Source organism: Dysidea avara, chromosome 2, assembly GCF_963678975.1.
Source record: "Dysidea avara chromosome 2, odDysAvar1.4, whole genome shotgun sequence".
Classification (NCBI taxonomy): Eukaryota; Metazoa; Porifera; class Demospongiae; order Dictyoceratida; family Dysideidae; genus Dysidea; species Dysidea avara.
In genome coordinates this window covers 17,502,922-17,526,249 of record NC_089273.1, presented here as the reverse complement: position 1 = coordinate 17,526,249, position 23,328 = coordinate 17,502,922, and the positions used below count along the sequence as shown (strand labels likewise).

Below are 23,328 nucleotides of genomic sequence, written 5' to 3'. Positions count from 1 at the left end.
ATCCAGTCACACAAACATAGACTTGTATTGAAAACAATGTAGATTGTATGTACAAGTGAATTGACAGTGTAGGCATGGGGAACCCACTTTTTACAACCCATTCACAGCCAAGACCACTGACTGAATTGCTGAATGCCATCATATTAACCAGTCAATACACAGAACTACTTAGTAACCATACTTATACCTACGTAACCTACGTAAATACTCGCTATAAACTAAGGAGGTCAACTATGTTGTTTTTGTTTATATAACAGCTGCAGTGACCGCAACAAAGTTATTAAACAACAAAGTCTAAACTTCAGTAAAAACCAGCCTGAACAAACAACAGAATCCCAACTAACTATTTACTATGAACGGGAACTAGACTTGACACCTTAGCTCACTCAGTTACACAATGTTCTTCAAAACCTTGAGGAAGAGAAGATGGCATTGCTTATGGAGCTAAAGTCAACAAAGGGAGAAGTTGACCGATTGGAGGCTAAGCTTGAAAGTGCAAATGATAGGGTAGTGGAGCTCTGGCAAGTAAACAGTGAGCAATTGTTGAGGTATGATGGTATCCTAGCATAGAAAGAGCAGCAGCTACAACAAGTGAAAAAGATATTGGAATCAAGAGAGCTGAAGCTAGCCAGACTGAAAGCATCTTTTCTGACAGAAGCAGCCATTCCAGGTTTTTGTAAGGATTCCAGAGCTACCAGATTGTTACTACCAACAGATGGTCATGTTGGTGAAGTACCACCTAATCCTGTGGTGAAAGAGTCTGCCAGTATGTATTATTCTTTAGGGAGTAGCAGAACTGGTCTAGCAAGTAGTGGTGGAGTAGTTGTTGGGTTTTTCCTTCCAACCTCAATCTCATGGTTACAAGGCCCACAACAACATCAGGGAAGCCATGGAATCACAACAACTACATGGGTGACACCTTTCCTTATCAGGTGACTGCTTAGTTCAACAACAACAACAACACCTACATGGGTCACAACAACAGCACCTAACCTTTTCATCAGGAGAGTACTGTAGCATGTCAACAACAGCTGCAGCAAGAGTTAAACTGAGTGACCCAACTTGGAGCAATGAACTGTTAAGGTATGACAGAGAAGGAGAGAGGTCTCAAGCTCAGCAGGAAACTTGACTGAGTACATGTTTGTCTGACATTGTTTCTGTTGGCAGACCATTATGTTCTACAGGTACCGCTAGTGGTAGTAAGTTGCCTGGTACAAGTCATGTTTACATTTTCCATCATGGAAAGGCACCCCCAGTAGATCCTTTTATTGCCGATGATGTCAAGACAACCTTTGATGATTGGTTACTAACATTACAGTGAGCAGTCATCTGGAATAATTGATCCCCTGAAGAATTATTGATGCAATTGGCTGGTTATTTAAGAGGGAAAGCAGCACAAGAGTTGAAGCTATTACTACCAGAAGAGAAGGTAAACTACCAAATTGCTACAAGAACATTGAAAGAAAGCTGGTAACCAGGCATTAACTGCATTGGATTTCCGTCACACGTCACAGCGACCAGATGAGCGTGTGTCAGATTTTATAGGACAACTAGAAGATGTTTTCCAGACTGAGTTTAGAAGGGAGCGTCTGTCAAATGAGACAAGGGAAATGCTGTTGTTATATGGACAGCTACAGGAAGGTTTATTACTAACATTAATGGAGTCACCTGCTGTTCCTGGGGCTCAGGACTATAAGGAACTATGTATAGCAACCAAGAGAGAGGAACAAATACTGGCAGAGCTCAAAGGAATCAACAGTACTTGAAGCCATTTCAAATGGGGAAACAGAAGAGTAATAGCAGTCAACTGTCATCACACTATTAGTCTAGATTTAACAAGAAGAGTACTAACATCGCTCAGGGGAAGGCTAGCAATAAGATTGAGAAAGAAACCAGTCAGAAGAAGCAACAGAGATGATACATATGTGATAGTCCCACCCACCTATCTTATCAATGATGACAGCAGAAGACAGAAAGCTTAACTAAAACTTCAACCCAAAAGACTAGTAAGCCAACTGGTGCTAACATCATGATACAGACTAATTCCCAGACAATGACAGAGAGAAGTGAATCCTATTGTGTTGATGTGAAGATTGAAGGAGTATCCACTACTGGTGTCATTGATACTGGTTCTGACATCACCATCATTAGAGGAGACCAGCTTTATCATATAGTTGAGAAGGCTAATCTCAAGATAGAGGATCTTAAAGCTCCTCAGCTGAAAGCTTGTATCTATGATCAGAAACCAATTATTCTGAATGGACAAATGAATATGAAAGTCAGTCTTGGTGACAAAACTATTACTACTACTGTTTTTGACAAGTTGGTAGCACCTCATCAGTTGATGTTATCAGAATCAGTCTGTAGACAATTGTACGAGGATACGTAGGAGGATGATTCCTTAATTGAATTCTCTACAGGGTGATTTATTTGAGCTGAACTCTCTACATGATGGCTTCTTTGTAGCTGAACTCTCTATTAGGTACCTTCTTCTAGCTGATCTGACTACAGGGTGACTTGTTTGTAGCTGAATTCCCTACAGAATAACTTGCAATGTAATATAACTGTGTAAATTATAAATGCAGCTGAATGCTTTATTAGGGTGACTGTTCTATTAGAGTATCTCGATCTCGCATTTGCTGCACATAGTTGCCTTTCGACTCATAACGCAGTGATTTGTAATCCGATTCTTCTGTACTACTGCAAGGACTTTCTATGATGATTATTCCAGCTACATACTGATTTTCAGCTCTTTGCTCTAAGCGGTTTGCCTGGTAGACACGAAAACTAATAGTTTTTTATTCATAAAAATCGATCGCGTAATTTTGACACAGGTTGGGTTTTGTGTCATATCTCCATGGTCTTTATCCCGATTCCTTTCAAACCACAAAAAGGCACTCCTACAATGGTTGCTCCATCTACATATCAATTATCAACTGATTCCTCCAAGGGGTTTACCCTGTAGGCGTGACAGACCTTCGACCTTATTTTACACAAATAATCTGTCATAACTCCATGAATGTTTATCGGATTCCTACCAAAGTTGGTACGGAGATCCGCCTTAATGCGCCCTTTAAGTGTACCAAATTTCAGCCCGAGCCGAGTACGCATTCGTGTTTTATGGCGAACTTTGCGAAGTGTGCGAAATGAAGAAGAAAAAAAACGAAGAAATTAAAACGAAATTTTGTTCGCTCGTATCTCGGAAATGGCTGGACCGATTTTCTTCAAATTTGGTATGTAGACTCCCCTAACTAGGCGGCACGTCTCTAGCAAATTTGGTTCCAATCGGATAAGGGATCACAGAGCTACATAGGTGTGAAAATTGCGTTTTCTTTCTTCCTGTTAATATACTCATGGTGTGGCGCGCCGACTTCTTGGGCCGCACGACACACTATAGTGTGTCTTGATATAGTAGGTACAGAGACAGGTAATTATGGCAAGACTAGTAGAAAGGTTTCAAAGCTTCCTAGTTCTGTACTACACTCAGTAGATGATTTCGACAAATTTCTGATGGTAGGGGTCCAATAACTCCCACATACTCATTTGTTGCACTTGCTCCAAAAGTAACTGATCATTGGGAGTATGAGGATTCCATATGGTGCATGCATATTCCAGTTGAAGTCATAGCAGTCCAAAGTTGCACCACGCATATTAAAATGTTTTAAATAATTTAGTGTCCTAGTAGCCTTAACTACAGAGATTTTGAAGTGATCTGACCATGATAATGATGAAACCACCAAGATATTGGATTAGAAAGGTTTTACGGTATTGCACTTCTTAGAAATCAGCAGTACAACTACATGTTAACACAAAGCTGCCAGCAAACAGCCCACACATGAACACTCTTCAAGTCCTACACAGTCACTTATAGAATAAACCTCTTTATACAGGGCTACATCATCAGCAAAGAGCTAATAGTAGAATGTCACACTACTTCCTGAATGTCATACACAAACCATACACCAAAGCTGACAGGTAACAACTGAGAATGTGATCTGTTTATTACAAGACTCTGAAAACAACATGTTAGGAAAGAACAAACCCACTTAAGAAGCTTACCAGATATGTCAGCCTCTTAAGAAGCACAGAGTCAAATGCCTTAGCAAAGTCCAGGAAAAAGCAGTGAACAGAGCTACGATCTTCTAAACACACCACAAGGCGAGTAATCTTGAGGAACTTGCTGAAAGTAACCCTGCTTGAACTGTACAACAGTGGACCATATCAACTTGTAGATTGACAGAAACATCTTCCACACGACTAGAGTCCACAACATTTACAAACCTCAAAGATATCTTTTTCTCTAAAACATTATGTGAATTTACACACTTATGTTTAAACCATTCTAACTTAGTAAAGGAGAACTAGAATTGGTAAAACTTGGACACCATTGTATTCTTTGTGATTGCAGCATTCTGAAAATCTTAATTTTACATCTTTGTGACCTTCTGTTTACATGTTACCGATTGATCAATATTGGCAACCACTATAGTAGCTTATGCGGATGTTGTGCATGTATTTTGTAAAATTTTATTTGGCATTAAGGGTTGAATACATAGCTCAGATCATCAGAAATCACCTTACTGGAATTATCTACAATGGGAGGCAAAGGAGGTCGATGACACTTCACAGAATTCACCCAAGCCCAAAACTATTTATGATGCAGGACTGGCTCTGGCCAAATTGGGTTGGGTGTGCCATCCATGGTTGGTGGTAGGTAGTGTGTGAAGCACACTCAGCATGCATAGCATTAATTTATAAAAGATAATGTCATGTGAATCCTGAAGGCATGCTTAGATAGCTACCTGATCGAGAACTGCTCACAAGGACAAACTAGAAACATACACTGATTTGTGAATTACGAACCTGCGAGTAACCCAAGTGAAAAAGTCTGTGTGCCATGCTTTAATTACAATATTGCTGTCAATTGTGCTATCAAAACAGTTGGAAGTTGCAGTATGCCAAAGAGTAAGTACTCAAAGCAAAAGAAGAAGGGTGAACCATACTCTATACTTCTAAGATTCTGGCCACAAAAGCCAACAGCAACCAAAAGGTCACCCCTGGCTCAGATGGAGAAGAAGACCTTTGTGATGTATACAAATGAGATGTCCATCTACTTGTTCACTGTGAGCATTGTCTAGTTTGGCATTGTCTTGACTGGTACAAAACTTTCTGGAGAGGTATACTGGACTTCTTAGAGGGTTACAATAGCCTGCACTGGTTCTGTAATTTGTGCTATTCTACTATGACCAAGCATGCAACCCTTCCTCGGACACAGCAATAGAGACAGAGACTTCAAACTAAAATGAGATTGAAAGTGAGAAAAATGGCTCAAAAGTACTTTAAACCCCATAACTTTCTACACAAATATAGTCTATACTTTTAACTGTGATATGCTTCTTCTTTACCGTTTAACAGAGAGAACAAGAGGGATTATCAGAGCAGAACAGGAACAGTTGCTGAAAGAAATGGCAAATTATCTTTCATTTTTTCCAAGAGTTTAAAACACCTAGCAGTGCTACACTAGGTTAAAGGGCTGTGTTGGTGACATGCCTAGCTTACTACAGCTCAAGAAAGTTGAATTGGCTATACAAGAAGCGGTCTGGACAACTCATGAAGCCATTATGAGTGAATGTGCAAAGCTGTGTAAAACTCAAGCTCAATGTGACACCATTTGCTACAAAATTTCGGTTTAAATTACCTCGCCAAAATCTCTCACAAAGCCCTAAATCCTTACTATAGTCTGTTGGATTACCATATACATTGCTTATTACACTAATTTTTTGTACTTGAACACAAACTGTCTTGTCCTTTGAGGCCATGAGTAATGCAAATCAAACTGGAAGTTGTTTGCATTTCCTATCCATTTTATGTACTCTATTATCTATGCCATGATAATGTAGAGTTCATGAAACCTCTAAGATATTGGACTACAGGTTTTCAAAAAGCCATTGAGCAAACAGGAAGTTTTCACAGAGTTGCACTTCTTAAAAATCAGCAGAGCCACACATTTTGATAGGTTAAAACAAAACTGCCAGCAAACAGCCCACACATGAACACTCTTCAAGTCCTACACAGTCACTTACAGAATAAACCTCTTTATACAGGGCTACATCATCAGCAAAGAGCTAATAGTAGAATGTCACACTACTTTTTTCACATATAATGAAAAGTAATGGGCTATAACTAAACCCTAGGGTGCACCCAGAACTGACAGGTAACCACTGAGTATGTGAACCGTTTGTTACAACACTATGAAAATGACATGTTAAGAAACAACAAACCCACGTAGAAGCTTACCAGATATGGCAACCTCTCATAAGGCACAGAGTCGAATGCCTTAGCAAAGTCCTGGAAAAGGCAGTGAACAGAGTTACCATCTTCTAAACAGACCAATCATGAACAGCACTGAGAAGAGAGGTAGTAGATCTTTCATTACAAAAACCAAACTGATTATCACAAAAGCAACCAGATTTCTCCCAAATAGCTGTTAGCTTGCAGTGGAAAATCCTTTCCATTATCTTAACAACAAGAGAAGTGAGACTGATAGGTCAGTAAGTTCCTGCTACCTGAAAGATCTTCCAAACTGCAGCCACCTTCTGGGTCTCTGCATAAGTACCTTGGACCTCTCTGCTAGTTGGTTACTTTAACCACAAGTACAATATTTGCTGTAGTCCAGTCACGGGGTAGTCTGCCAGTAAACATTGATTGATTAAATAACTTAGTTAAGGGAGCAATGGATTCAGGGTGGGCGTAAGTCTGGACCACACACCTTCTTGGTATGCAACACACAAAACTCTTGGTACATGTCTTCAGGGGTAAAATGAACAGTGTTATTAACAGATGGTAATGTTTGTAGTGAGTTCTTCAGTCCAAATTGGAACAATTTTCCTCAGTAAAACAGAAAAAAAATGTTTATTTAATAGCTCGGATCATCAGAAATCACCTCACCAGAATTATCCACAATTCGAGGCAAAGGAGTTCGATGGTACTTCACAGAATTCATCTAAGCTCAAAACTACTTACGATGAGATGAGATGGGTTGTGATAACATTTGAGCCTTTTTTGTTTTCATGTATACAGGTTCTGGATGTACAGTGATTACATGTAAGAGCAGCTAGAATAAACTCACAAACACAAGAAGGGAATGCAGGAGTAAATTCACAAGGACTGAACAAATCAGTCAGGTCAATGATGTTACTGTATAATTAGAACAGTGGAACATGTCTAAGTCAGTCACTGCTGGGACATGGTCTTAATAAGTAATGGCTTCATTTAAAATATTCACTGAACTTTACTGCACTGGATTATTGGACTGGACTGGACCACTGGACTACTGAACTGAAATATTTCATTTTAATAAGTATATGCCTTCAGGTATGTACATGAACAAGAGCAGTGGAATAAGCAAAAAAAAAAGTTTTCTACATATTTCAATACTGCTCTACAACACTTATACACTCCTTACCCTTGTCTATAGTAGTAATGCTGCAGGGCTGTGATAACAATGGTTAAACTAGCAATAGAGACTGGCAACTCTACACTGCATCTCTATTAAATTTAGACTCAAATATAGCGGGCCATCTAGCACATGCAAGTAGCTATGGCAGGCAAAAACAACTTTATTTTTGTATGACAATTTTGTAGTTAATGAACATAGATTGTTCCAGAATGGCTTCCATATGTTAGATTGCATGGCATCCGCAATGGTTGCTCTATATCATTCAAGGACATCATTAGCAGCTTGATACCTGGTTAACCATCACTATCACAGCCCTGCAACATTGCTATACACAAGGGTAAGGAGTGTATAAGTACAGGTATTGTAGAGTAGTAGTAGAATCTATAGAAGACAGTTTTTGCTTATTCCATAGCTCGCATTCAGCATTTAGTAATGGCTCCTGAAGGCAAGTACTTAGATAGCAACACTGAGCCAAGAAATGTGTAAAAACCAAAAATATGTCAGTCCAGTAGTCCAATCCAGTGATCCAGTCCAGCAGTCCAGTCTAGTGAATAGTAACAACTGAAGAAAACTGGCTTTATATACAGGTGGCCACTAACACAGTTTCCACTCAGTAGCGTAGGCCATCCAGGCCCAAGATAAAATTTTTATTGTACGATCACGAAGATCAAGATACTCTAGTAGAGTAGTCAATCACTTAAAGCAGTCACAGTATTCAGAGAAGCAGTGTAGTAAGCTACGTATGTAGTTACAAATAAGGAGATATAATTGGTGGAGGGCAGCTATTGTCAGCAGGTAGTTACCATTTTATTTTTTAGATCTTGTGGCATCACGAAAACTCTGGCTATGTCCCTACGTCCCTGTTTTCACTGTAATCACACCTTTCAAGTTGAGTAGTGTAATTACTCACGGTTAGCCAATATGCTGCGTAGTACAATTGTATTCACTATACAACTTGTAAACAATGTGAATGATTAATGATGCATGTCATTATACAATAAAGTGTGATAATATAGTATTATAATACATTGTAACTTACTCCCTGTGTATCCATCAGATGTGATGGTAGTATACATGAAAAGTGAAACACATCAAATGATAACAACATTTAATACCTGTACCACACATATCATACACATGTCCATGTACAAGATTGAAAAGTGAGAAGTGGTAGAGTAATATATGTACACATTCATACATACAACATATCAGTAGTCCATTGAATAGTTACTTGTCATAGGAACATTACAATGTCACAATAACAACTACAATAATAACATCCAGGAAACAGTCCTTTACTAATCAAATTAAAACTGTACTGTCCATATTCCAGTTGGTCTGACATATTTCAGATCAAAGCCAATTGAGATGGTGTTATGTTTCTCACCTCCTGTGTTGTTGCAGTTACATTTACTAATGATGGTACAGTAGAAAATAAAACAAGCTTGGAGGGACTACTATATACCATAGTGTAAACAAGACTTTTGGAAACGGAATTACTGGTGGGCACCTTGATTCAGTGGAATAAAATAGTGAATTAGATAACTTCATCTAGTGGTCACCTCTTCACAAAGACCACCTACTAAAAGGATCACCTATATAAAGAATGTTTAATTTAATATCTACTTTTCTGCCATCTAATTGTTTAGAGTGTATCACCATAGGATGGTCTTATTGATCAACTAGTTCCCCGGTGTATCACATGGCTAGAAATGTCAGAGTAATCACTGATATATGATACAGTGAATAATACCCTCATACAACAACAGCTTGGCTGTACACAAATGTGTGTCCATGAAAGTAAAAGTAATTGGTGAGTAAAGGAGCTGATGTCTGGTACAGCCAAGAAATGAATATTTATCTGTACAACTTAGTAATGATCCTTTACCATTGACTCATGCAGTCTTGCTGTATTCCTAAATTAGTTTTTAACTCTAATTGGCTAGTTAGTAATTTGGCTGTCTTTTTCTTATAAGGTGGCCAAATTACTAGCCATTAAAAGGAATTAATTAGGAATGCAGCAAGACTGCATGAGTCAGTGATAAAAAGCACCAATGGTATTTTTTGCAAAAAAAAAATTATAGTATTATGTAACATTCTTTCTTGTCTGCACAAGATATCACCTCCTTTAGTAATCAGTTACTTTTACTGTACTCTCGTGGACATGCCTTTTTGTACAGGCAAGTGTTTTTTTGTATGGAGCATTCATTATTCACTGTGTCATACATCAGTGATTTCTAGGTATGTGGCTCACCGGGCTACTGATTGATTAATAAGACCACCATCCTGTGGGGATACACTCTAAACAACAAGATAGCAGCAATTCGGACATTAAATTTGAATGGTCTCGAGGACTTTGTTAAATAATGTGGTATTTATAAAGAGGTGATCATTGTAGGTATTATCCAATACACTGTTCCATTATTCCTTTTATCTTTAATCAGGCTTGTCTTCGTTCTTCTTCATGCAATGAAACCATATTGAGGTGTTAATTTTCCCTATCAAATTTTTCCTTGAGCAGCATATTAGATGCCGCAAACTTATTTAAGCACTTGTGTTCGGCATACACCTGTAACATTTCACAATACGTTCAATACCCCACCCATCTTGGTTGATTAATAACGATCAATTACCGAGACCACGCCTCTTAACAATATATTTACTCGATCACGATATAACACCTTTTTATTATTATTATTGGTCTAGCTGTATTTATGATGCTAGCACATAGTGTTCTGCGATACAGTGCATCTTGTGTATCACGTATCACCATCAGTGAACTGTTCGATACGATACTGTATCACAATACTATAATGAAGTGATCATGGCTAGTTATGACTGGCATATTAACCAATAGTTGTAACAATATCCAATTCAACTGTATCTTAAAGAGCTGACACTGATTCTATATTCACTGTATGCATCTACAAATTTCTTTATTCAGTGAATGCTGATAAACTACAGTATTATACTGATGTGACAAATAGCTAGTGTGTTCTGATATGATTTTTAGTATGGAAAACAGAGTTGCTGTTAAAAAACACATCCCTACCTGGATACCTGCCTACCCAGACAATTAGCTACCACAAACATTTTAATGCATGCTCCCACAAAGGCTTGTCCGGATTACTCTGCATTTTGATGAGTTGTCAAGATTGCTGCACCACTAAGCCTTAGTGGTGCAGTTCTTTATACTTAAAGTGTAACAGCTACTGTTTTTAGAAGACCCGGTTAAGAATAGTTTAGCCATAACAGCAGCACTTATACATGCATATTTGTATGGCTTCTTGTAACGTTACAATTAATAGCACAGGTAAATAGAGAGACTTTCTATTTGAGTATCAGATCAGTGTTAGAGTAATAGAGCAATCAGAGACTCTTCTACTAGAAAACTTTGATATATTAATATTTTCTAAGTACAGTATCGTATTGTGATACTTATATGCTGTATTGATATATTGCCATATCAATATGTATTGCAGATCCCTACTAGTAACACAATGAAAATATGTAATAGTAACACATCTTCTGGTAGGTAGTTGAAAGGCTTACTCGAGATACTCTAATACAACAGTCACCCTCATAGATCAGTAACACATGTATGGTGTATGCTATAACAAAAAACCAAACAAACAAGTATATTACAAATTATTAATTTCAAAATGAAGTAGGGATACAAGCAAGAAAAATTAGTGAAACAAAAGATAAATGATGATATTATAGCATAGCTTGGTGGGAAAATCCCTACTTTGGAATTAAACAAAATTATTGTTCTAACATGCCATATAGGGATTTTCCCACTGAGCTATGCTGTAATACCATCATTGTTATATCTCGTTTCACTACTTTTTATCGATTGGATTGCTTAAAATTACTAATTTTAAATATACTATTGGATATCATTCAAACCCATAATATAAAGTGCACCTTGCTCAGAGGTTTGTATGTGACCCACTGAGCAAAAACCCAAATAGTTCGCATTTTCCTCAAATGCCATTTTATGACTTCTTTTGTTGTCTAGTGGAAAGCACCAATAGGTTGCTAATTTATAAGTTTCAGTCTTATCTGGTGAGTACTTTAGAGTTATAGTGATAGACAGCAAGAAGAGTAAAACAGTCCATTTGTACAGTAACTATACAAAATACAAAAGAGAGGTGCATATTTAATTTAATTGATTGTAAGAACAAGTTACAGAGGTGGGACTTGTGGCATTGCGTTCACTGTGAACTGGAGCATTCATTAAGGCTGTTAAAGCTTAGAAATGATAATGATAACATTAAATTTTATCGCAATGTAAAGAAACACACATAGCTTTATGGTACCGAAATAAAACAAAGATAGTCAAACTCTTCACGAAGAAACAAATCAAGTGATGTATTGGATATTCTAATTCAAGTCTACTTCCATTGTTTACTGAAGTGATTACAACGTGCATCAAATTATTTTTGTAGCACGCATTTTTTACCCAACCAAAAGGCATTATACAAATAATGTCCTGACCACAAATAGGATAATATCAGATTTGTATACCAAAAATCCTTTGATCTGCCTATGCAAAGTGTTACACACGTTAGTACTACAGTAGGTGATACATACATTGTACATAATATTTCTTGTGTGTACTATAAATACGGTGTCTGGATCTGTGAAAACCCTAAATTCTTTATCAGGACTGAAACGATAATGGCTTTTTAGTATTTGAGGACTCTCTAGAGTTAATGATCGAGTAGTCATGAACACTAGCTACTTGTAGTCATACCAATGTGATGGTTTTATACTGACTTTAAGCAGTTTACAGCTTTTCCAAGTAACAACAATGATACACACACTGAACTAGAGTATTAATGTTAGTGCTCCTGACAAGACATTATGCCAATCAAACTCTATAGCCTTCATTGTGTCACTCCCTGATGGCAAATGCATCATGTGAACTGGGTCATGTAATCTTGCTCGAGTACTAATTTTACAATCTGAGTATCAAAATCTTTCGAGCATTTGCAGTAATTGTTTTAGCCCTGTTCTAAATATTTATAATCAAAAGTATTCTCTGGCCTATAGAGTTCAAAAATCTTTATTTCACTGTAGTAGACAATGGATACGTAAGTTGTGGCCAGGGTGTTTGTTTACACCTGGTCCAAGCCTTAGTATCTTTCTTCACTGAAATCACCTTTGTATGTAGTGAAGAAAAATGATACACAACAAACTTATCCAACAATCAATTCATGTCGAACATGGTGTAAATTTTAACTCTGTGTAGTACTGTGTAAGTTACAACTGTTTTGTAAGCACCTGTAATTTATTTTCCCTATACTTCCACTACATATCAATCTTTCTGTTGTTGCTACATTTTAGGGTAGTAACTCCAAAAGTTATTGACACATGAGACTGAAACTGTGCAAATAAGATGTTATCCAGGTTTATATTGTTAGACCCTTTCTTCACCAAGAACAAAGTATTCAAAAATTTACAGAAGTTCTATTTTTATCAATCGTAACCGACGCATTAATTTTATACTGTAAAATTAACGTAGGCAGTTTTTCGCAGATCCAGTCACACATGCATAGACTTGTATTGAAAACAATGTAGATTGTATTTACAAGTAAATTGACAGTGTAGGCATGGGGAACCCACTTTTTACAACCTATTTTCAGCCAAATTCTCAGGGACTACTGACTGAATTGCTGAATGGCATCATCTTAACCAGCCAATACACAGAACTACTTAGTAACCATACTTATACCTGCGTAACCTACATAAATACTTGCTATAAACTAAGGAGGTCAACTATGTTGTTTTTGTTTACATAACAGCTGCAGTGACCGCAACAAAGTTATTAAGCAACAAAGTCTAAACTTCAGTAAAAACCAGCCTGAACAAACAACACAATCCCATCTAACTATTTACTAAGAATAGGAATTAGACTTGACACCTTAGCTCATTCAGTTACACAATGTTCTTCAAAACCTTGAGGAAGAGAAGATGGCATTGCTTATGGAGCTAAAGTCAACAAAGGAAGAAGTTGAACGATTGGAGGCTAAGCTTAAAAGTGCAAATGGAGCTCTGGCAAGAAAACAGTGAGCAATTGTTGAGGTATGATGGTATCCTAGCAAAGAAAGAGCAACAGCTACAACAAGTAAAAAAGATACTGGAATCAAGAGAGCTGAAGCTAGCCAGACTGAAAACATCTTTTCTGACAGAAGCAGCCATTTCAGGTTTTTTCAAGGATTCCAGAGCTACCAGATTGTTACTACCAACAGATGGTCATGTTGGTGAAGTACTACCCAATCCTGTGGTGAAAGAGTCTGCCAGTATGTATTATTCTTTAGGGAGTAGCAGAACTGGTCTAGCAAGTAGTGGTGGAGTACTTGCTGGGTTTTCCCTTTCAACCTCAACCTCATGGTTACAAGGCCAACAACAACAACATGGAAGCCATGGAATCACAACAACTACATGGGTGACACCTTTCCTTATCAGGTGACTACTTAGTTCAACAACAACAACACCACATGGGTCACAACAACAGCACCTAACTTTTTCTTCAGGAGAGTACTGTAGCATGTCAACAACAGCTGCAGCAAGAGTTAAAGTGAGTGACCCAACTTGGAGCAATGAACTGTCAAGGTATGACAGAAAAGGAGAGAGGTCTCAAGCTCAGCAGGAAACTTGACTGAGTACATGTTGTTTGACATTGTTCTGTTGGCAGACCAGTATGTTCTACAGGTACCACTAGTGCCTGGTACAAGTCATGCTCACATTTCCCATCGTGGAAAGGCACCCCCAGTAGATCCTTTTACTGCCGATGATGTCAAGACAACCTTTGATGATTGGTTACTAATGCTACAGCGAGCAGCCATCTGGAATGATTGGACCATCGAAGAATCACTGATGCAATTGGCTGGTTATTTAAGAGGGAAAGCAGCACAAGAGTGAAAGTTATTACTACCAGAAGAGAAAGTAAACTACCAAATTGCTACAAGAACATTGAAAGAAAGACTTGATCCTGGTAACCAGGCATTAACTGTATTGGATTTCCATCACACATCACAACGACCAGATGAGTGTGTGTCACATTTTATAGGATGACTTGAAGATGTTTTCCAGACTGGGTTTAGAAGGGAGCGTCTGTCAAATGAGACAAGGGAAATGCTGTTGTTATATGGACAGCTACAGGAAGGTTTATTACCAACATTAATGGAGTCACCTGCTGTTCCTGGGGCTCAGAACTATAAGGAATTATGTATAGCAACCAAGAGAGAGGAACAAATACTGGCAGAGCTCAAAGGGATCAACAGTACCTGAAATGGGGAAACAGAAGAGTAACAGCAGTCAACTGTCATCACACTATTGGTCTAGATTTAACAAGAAGAGTACTAACGCCACTCAGGGGAAGGCTAGCAATAAGATTGAGAAAGAAACCAGTCAGAAGAAGCAACAGAGATGATACATATGTGATAGTCCCACCCACCTATCTTATCAATGATGACAGCAGAAGACAGAAAGCTTAACTAAAACTTCAACCCAAAAGACTAGTAAGCCAACTGGTGCTAACATCATGATACAGACTAATTCCCAGACAATGACAGAGAGAAGTGAATCCTATTGTGTTGATGTGAAGATTGAAGGAATATCTACTACTGGTGTCATTGATACTGGTTCAGACATCACCATCATTAGAGGAGACCTGCTTTATCATATAGTTGAGAAGGCTAATCTCAAGATAGAGGATCTTAAAGTTCCTCAGCTGAAAGCTTGTATCTATGATCAGAAACCAATTATTCTGAATGGACAAATGAATATGAAAGTCAGTCTTGGTGACAAAACTATTACTACTACTGCTTTTGTCAAGTTGGTAGCACCTCATAAGTTGTTGTTATCAGAATCAGTCTGTAGACAATTGGAAATAGTGGGCTATCATCCTAATGTACAAACTGTAGAGACAAAAAGCACATTAATAGTGGAGTCATCTACTTCAGGGGGTAAATCAGTAGGAAAAAATTCCATTCCATTGGCAGGTGTAAATTTATAGCCCGAGCCTGAGCCGTTCGTTATAGAGTGATGCTTGTCTGAAGGCATCCGTCAGTCAGCCAGTTACCCAGTCAGTAGAAAATTCTGATAATATACATATTTAAATTATGTAGCAATTTGTTGAAAGCATTTTGGATCAATCTGAAAGCTTCTTTGGGCTTAGTTTTACCTGCCTCATCATTGTCAGGGAGATTCTGGTTTTTGGATGATGTTTCTTCATGAGTCACACCCAAACCTTTGTGGTCCCTACTATATAACAGTTAGAAGTCAAGAACCAGGGTTCTACGGGATTTAGAAAACTCGAAGGCCCTGGGCTGTAGCGCCTTCGCTGCGCTCAGGCGCTACTAAGGGCCTGAGGGTTTTCTAAATCCCGTAGAACCCAGTGGTTCTTGACGTCTAACTTATTTAGACTACAACTCGTTATTGTACCTTGAGTTGACAGCTGCTTGTAAATAGGAAATGTATGGCTAATTACTAGAAACAAGCCCTCTACACCTCCCTACATGGCGGGACCTCAGCGTGGCTGTTGCTACCCGTTTAAACGCCCATGCGTTGCCAATGTTACAGACGCGTGCTATGTATCGAAGTACTGGACTCAGCGAGTGGACTACAACTCATTGTTGCTGTTGTTGTGCCTCGACAGCTGCTTGTAAGCAAGTAATGTAGTGTTGATTAGTACAAACAAGCCCATTACACCTCCCTATAATTCAGTACGGCTGTTACTAGCCATTTAAATGCCCATGCGTTACCAATGTTACAGGCGCGTAATTATCGTGTTTCGTATCACCTCAGAGCGTGGTCTCTATTGGACATGACCGTGGCTCTACGGGATTTAGAGACCACGTTTTTAGCCAATCAAATTTCAGTATCAAACTTGTTGTAGTCTAAACAGTACTATTGTACTGTATGTATGATAATGTTACTATAATATGGAGAATATCCAAATATCCTTGATTGTGTATATAAAAGACATGTCATTGTAAAAGATTCATACACTCTAATAGAACAGTCAATGACTTATTCCTTCCTCCATGTCACAGATGACATGTTTGTCACTGCAGTGGCCAATAAAATACAATTCACTGGACTTCTTTATTAACAGTTTATAAGGCATGATTCCTTCAATTTGGGCCACCATCCTTGAGAGAAAGAGGTATTACTGAGGAATGGTCTGCCCTTCATCATTTACTCCAGTGACATGTTACTAACTGTTAACTATTGTATATTATGTATTTGTACACAACTGTCATATATGTGTGCACTGTATTTGACACCATAAAAGAGCTGACATGAATGTTTCATTAGAGTAGTTTACCAGATTTTAAAGGAATCTTCTACACACACCAAGTTCAGTGCTGCCACAATAGCAGAAAACACTACCATACATTACCAAGGTTGATATGAACATAAAACATGATACAGAACTAACTATAGCATAAGTTAACATTCCTCAGGTAAGCATACTTAACCACCAATTAAATGCCTGACTACACATTACAAACATTGATATAACTTATTAACTATACAGTGGAACCTCGATTATCCAAATTAATTGGGGGATAGGGTGTTCATATAATCAAACAGTACGTCAAATTGAACTTCCATACATTTATATACAGAGCTTTGCTCAACTACTCTAATAAAGCATACGCTTAAAATACTCTAATTGAGTAGTCGATTCAGTGGTCGGATAATCAAGAGTTCGGTTAATCGGTGTTTGGATAATCAAGGTTCCACTGAATCATAATCATATCACCAACTTATTATCAAACAGTATGGTAGTACTGTTCAATAGGGTTTCTACCTAAAATAGCACCTACCTCCAAACACTGTACCTAAAAACCATCATTGAAGTTTATTTTTATTTATTAATCCTTTACAGCACAAGTGCTGAAGGTCTGTAGGACACCTGGTCCTACAGCCTGCTCAAAGACTTTAACTACTAGACTTTAGCTATTTAAAGTGTGTTTGAAAAGTTGGAGAAAGGAGAAAAAATCCATGACTGGACCTAGGTAGCCTCAAACCTGCAGCCATCCGAATTATGTTCAAAATATTATATTGGATGAAATCATCTTTACAGAATAGTCTTGCTCCATTCAACATTAAATACAGCATTAAAAACAAGAAAACAATTACAGGCGATTGGATATAAAATACTTTTTACAAAAACGTCAAGACCCATATTGTCGGTCTGCCTGCCCCACTGCTTGCCTCACAGATCAGTTACAAGGCTATATAGAGGCCAAATGAAGCAACGCACAGCCACCATTTTACTCCACAACAACAAACTCACTGCCTTTTGTGGTTCCAATGAATGCCTGTCTTCTGTGCTTTGGCATTCTTTTATCTACAAATAAATGGTCACCTTCTTCTTCATGACAGGAAACCATACCAAAGTATTAGCTTTCTGTATTGACACTCTTTTTAAAGGAACATACAGTGGAACCTCCCTTATCCAGACCTCTATTATCCAGGCACCTCCATTGTCTGGGCCCAAATTTGTCATGTGGCTTATATGTACATAGTTTATTGACCATAATGAAGTTTAAAGCACAAGGAGGGAGCCTAAAGGTTGCTGTTTACCTGTTTGGTGGCTTGTTTATTCTACTAATAATAACTACCACTTGGTTGCTAGGTGATAATGCACTTTTACAGTCCAGGGGAGTGACCATGAATGCTCTGTAGTGACTTCCCATCAAAGGGAGTGTATAAACAGTGGAATGGAATACTGGAATGGTGGAATACTGGAATGGTGGAATGGCCTACAAGGAAAGATTAACCAGTTTTTTTTTTTGTTTTTTTTGTACTACTAATTTTCATTTGAATACACAAATCCTACTGTGAATACTCCGGCCTCCTCCTCTTCTACATCTCGGATGCAGCATTCCATTAAAAGAGCACCGCTGTTAACGCATGCGTAGTATACGTGCCTCGTGGCAGCATGTAGCATACGTACCTCGTGACACTAACACAAAAGTGTTCGCGAGCTAGTTGGTGTTACCATGGATGGTCCTCCCATTCCTGGGGATTCGTGTACCTTTCCTTTACTTATTGAAGATGATGGAGAGGATGCGACCAGTCCTGTTAAGCCTGTAACGAGGCGCCAAGAATCGTACAAGTGTGTAGCCAATATTTTGTACGTATATTAAGTTATTATCCTTACTTGCAGAAGACTTATCGAAGAATTAAGCGCTAGTGAGACTGAAGACTTAGACATGCACCTGGCCTCCAACTGCCCAAGCTATAGCGACCGAGATAGCGACAGTGAGACTTCGCATCCGTCATGTCAGGAAGACGACATAGTGGTTAAAACTGATGTAACAAAGTGCGCATGTATGCTAGCTATATTGCGCAACTTCAGTGTATGTTATATAGGTCTGATGACAGTTGTCCACTGTATGAAACCCCTCCTAGTAAGTACTCTGTTGAGAGGGTTATTAAGATTTTGCTTGATCCAAAGATAGACAAATCAAGGATTTTTCACCAGTGGCCACTCAACATTATGAAGAACAGCACTTTTGTAATTGACTTGAACTCGCTGAAGGACCCAGATGATGTCAAAAAAGACAACTTTGGTATTTGGAAACACAATGGTTCCCACAATCAGTCTTTTCAATGTTGTGTCAGTGATGACAAAGTCCATATTGGCCCATCAATTTTTTTCACAAACAGATGGCAGACAGTGGGAGACGTTTTCACTTAGAAGATTGCATAGCAAACACCCAGCAAAAGACAGCTACAGGAGAATGTTGTGCTTTATTACTGGTAAGTGCATTATTTATACAGTGTATGCTAGTTTGAAAGGGGAGAAGCTCTAACTAGCTTACCATAGATACAAATGTAATTTAAAGGGATACAATAATGTATATGTAATATCACAGTTTTGTGATGTATTGCAGTGTTGTTGTAAAGGATAGTGGCTTGTAGATAATTGGCCTATTCAGCTGCCGCCCTCCAGGAGGGCAAAGCCACTGGAATGTAGTTGATGGTTTAGAGGTGATGAAACGCCTTACCCTAAACAGGTTATAGCAAGAGTTCATAACATTTTTTCAGCCATTTTGAGCTTTAACTGGTGAGTGTACACCTCATGATATGGTGTTTACCTACACTGTATGACAATAAGTATTGACAAAAGGAAAATTTTGACGGATTGTTTGTGTCATAATTATTTAATTTGCCTCTGTTTGTATTAATTTTTGTGTGTTGTGCCACATTTATATATAGCACAGATGTGTAAAGTGAGGCAACTCCTGTCATATGGTATAGAGGTCTTTAAAATTCCAAGATGCGCATATATGTATGGATCCTGTGAATTGCCAGAAGAATTCACAGAATTTATTGGAACTTGTGTAAAAACATTAGGTCTTTGGGCAGGTAAAAGAAATTGATACAACTTTAGTAATATTTGTTAGAGACTTTAAAGACAAGGTTGGAAGTTGTTTAGTGGTATAAACGAAAACCATCTAGCAGTATAGTTTGAAGAAAGCTTGATATGTAAGTGTATTTTTTCGATAAGAAGTTTTAGGCTAAATACACATGTTTCATTCTACATGCTGCAATTCAAAAGCTGCTGCCGGAACTGGCTACGCAATACTGATATAAACTATTAAACATCATATCTGTTGTTTAGCTAATTTGTGCTGGCAGTTTTCGAGATGACAAAAATGCCCTATGATTCACCATCTTTTGACACCCAGTCATCCATAAATTATTGTGGCTGTTCACATGTCCGTAAATATAAACTTTCTCGTAGTTTTCGAAAGACCTCAATTGTTGTATCCCTATTGTGCTTGAGATTAGCTGCATACCCTTGGCATAGTGAAAGAAATTCCACATATTTGTTCAATCTAAATGTAATAAATGAAATATAAAATTTTTCAGTTAAATAATTTAAGCACCTGTTTTGTAATATTATGCAGTAGTATGGTAGGGACAACGAAGGTGTATATAAAATATTACCAAAAAACCTGCCTCGATATTCTCTGACTGCGACATGACAGTATTGATTGGGTAAAATCAAGCCTGAAAGTAAAAACATGCTACAGAATGTATTAAAAATTATTTGATAGAACTTTTTTACTGTCTGCCTGATGTGACATAGCAGAAAACTGGCTACAGCTGCAACCCTACTTCCTTTATTATAATGTGTGTGTGTATTTTGTATGTCTTATATTGTGATAATTTATATCACTGTTTTGTAAATCTTTGTAGACTCAACAGATGCTCCTCATCACCTCTGCTTGCTGGTATATTACATCCCAAAAGGCACACACCTATTGCGCTACCTCATGGAAACTCCAAGTCTAATCAGCCGTTCTTTCCCACCTGGCCCAGCACAATGAAAATGATCAAAAGTGAAGTGCCCAGCAATTGTCCTAAAGGTGTTGTGGCATCTGTTTCTGCTAAAGTTGGAGATGTCATGCAGGCAAATGTCCCAGGAGAGCTGCCACGTGGTGAAAGGCAAGTAATCAATACCAAGCGCACTTTGAAATTCAGTAGTGATGATGGCATGGACGAACTTTATTCTGTTATGCAACAAGCAAAAGCAAACAATTCATATGTCCGTGACATCAAGACCTCACCAGATCCAGCTATCGTTATAGCATCAGATGGACAACTAGATGATCTTGTAAGATTTTGTGCGCCATTAGCAGGAGTAGAGAGCTGTGCTATGACAGTTGGTCCAACGTTTAATCTTGGAGAATTCGAGTGTACACCCACTACTTATCGTCATCTGATGGTCCAAACGCGAAGGTACAAGACATATCCAGTGTTCGTGGGGCCAATTCTCATTCATTATCGCAAAAACTTTTCCACATTTCTGCACTTTTCATCAGCTTTGGTTGCTCTGAGAAAAGATCTACAGTATTTACGAGTGTTTGGGTCTGATGGAGAAAAGGCTTTGATTAATGCATTTATGCATGAATTTAGATTTGCTATTCACCTACACTGCTCAATACATGCTCGCAACAACATCAAGAAAAATCTAAGAGAAAGGAGGCTTCCTGAGCTAGTTGTCAATGAGATTACTGACGAAATATTTGGAAAGCAGGTTGGCTCAAGTTATGTTGAAGGTTTGGTAGACGCTGAAAGTGAAGAAATTTTTTACAAGCAATTAGAAGAGAGAAAAGTTCAATGGGATAGAATAGAAAAGGAAAATCCTGGTTGTGTTTCTGGCTTTTATGAGTGGTTTAATGAACACAAATGTGAAGAAATAGTGTCTGGTATGCTAAGTCCTGTACGAGAAGATGCTGGCTTGGGTGTGCCTCCATCAGCATTCACAACGAATGTAAGTGAATCTATTACTGCAATGCTGAAGAGAAAAGTTAACTACAAAAAAAGTGAGTTGGTAGCTTTTATTCAGCATCTAAAAGAATTAATCGATGAGCAACAAAGAGAATTAGAACGTGCAGTCATAAGACGTGGCAAATATGAATTTAGAGAAGAATACAAATTTCTTGAAGTTGACGAAGCTACCTAGTTTAAAATGACAAAATTGCAGAGAGAAAAACATATGAAAAAAGTTTCAGCTTCTACACTTAAAAATTTGGACTTGGTGCCTAGTGAGGCAAGACCATGTTCTCTTTCTGTTACAGCAGGGCAATGCCATTCTGGAGATCAGAAGGTTCCATTTGCTTTCCATTCAGGGTATATGGAGGAAAGCTGAAGAATTAATAACTGAGCCTAATGCAATTGTTCCAGCCCCAGGATTTAATGAAGGGGTAATGATGGTGTTAAGTAGAAGTGGGTAACGCCCTCATCTCGTCAAATGTGGAAAGGGTGGAAGGGTCTCATGTGATAGCGACTGTCCAAATTGGAAGTCTTTAAATATTTGTTTGCACTGTGTTGTGGCTGCAGAAACCAACAATTGCCTTTGTGAATTTGTTGATTATTACAGAAAATCTAAACGTCTACCAAGTGTTACCAGGCTACTATTAACAGGGGTTTCTTCAGGTGTTGGGAGGAAAGGTAACCGTGTGTCTCGGAAAAGAAAGGTATCAGAAGTCACCACTCGTATTCAGTCATCACCTGCTACCACACCTACTACCATGCTACCAACATCACCTGCTGAGCTTACCACTCATATTCAGGCATCATCAACTACCATGATATCGACTCCACCTTCACACACTGCTGATCACACTGAAGATGCATACCATACATTACCTGCTGCAGCTTTGGGGAATGCTACATACCCGACAAACAGGTTTAGTAATACAATTCCTGGATCTAATTCAGTATACAATTTACCTGGTGTTCACATGCCATCGATGAGTTTTAATACAGGAACTGGATATGTTTCAGCTATGCAAAACTGGCTTTCTCCCCACATAAATTGTCACACTCCACAGGTTAATGCTCAAAACTGGATGTCACCTGTCACCAGTGATAGTTCTGAATTCAGATTGTGTTTTAGAACCGGAAACGTAAGTGTATGCAATGGTAGCAAAAATAGATTTGACAAAACTGCTTCACCACCCAACGATTTGTGTATTCAGCATGAAGAGTGGCAGTCTTTTTTGTCTCCAACAGGTTTACCAGAATTGAGATATGGCAATGCTTACTACCATGCTAACCCTGCCTGTATTGTCAAGAAATGGCCTCATTTCAATCCTAGTCTTCTGGTGATTACATCACCAATTTTATCAAGGTTACTACCACAGCACAAAAGTATTATTTCATCACTTTTTGGTATAACACTTGTATGACTTACAACTTGTAGTTCATCACTTATATCTTTTATGACTCAACTTTATGCTCCTTGTATGATTTGTGATACTTTGTATCTTGTATATTGATACTTTTGTCACTTGTTATGACTTTGTACTTTGTATTTTTGTCAC

At 38.2% G+C, this 23,328-nt stretch overlaps 1 protein-coding gene across 2 annotated transcripts; it reads left to right on the top strand.

Annotated features, from left to right (window-relative positions):
* The first annotated feature begins 18,432 nt into the window (after positions 1–18,432).
* On the top strand, positions 18,433–22,737 carry LOC136243518 (uncharacterized). Of its 2 annotated transcripts, XM_066035029.1 has the most exons (4): positions 18,433–18,602; positions 18,654–18,809; positions 18,860–19,249; positions 20,696–22,737. In XM_066035029.1, the coding sequence occupies exon 4, from the start codon at positions 20,823–20,825 to the stop codon at positions 21,963–21,965; it is 1,143 nt and encodes a 380-aa protein (XP_065891101.1). In that variant the 5' UTR covers positions 18,433–18,602; positions 18,654–18,809; positions 18,860–19,249; positions 20,696–20,822; the 3' UTR covers positions 21,966–22,737. The 2 variants fall into 2 exon arrangements, with proteins under 2 accessions (XP_065891101.1, XP_065891106.1); XM_066035034.1 differs by having other exon boundaries at positions 18,433–18,809.
* Positions 22,738–23,328: the final 591 nt, after the last annotated feature.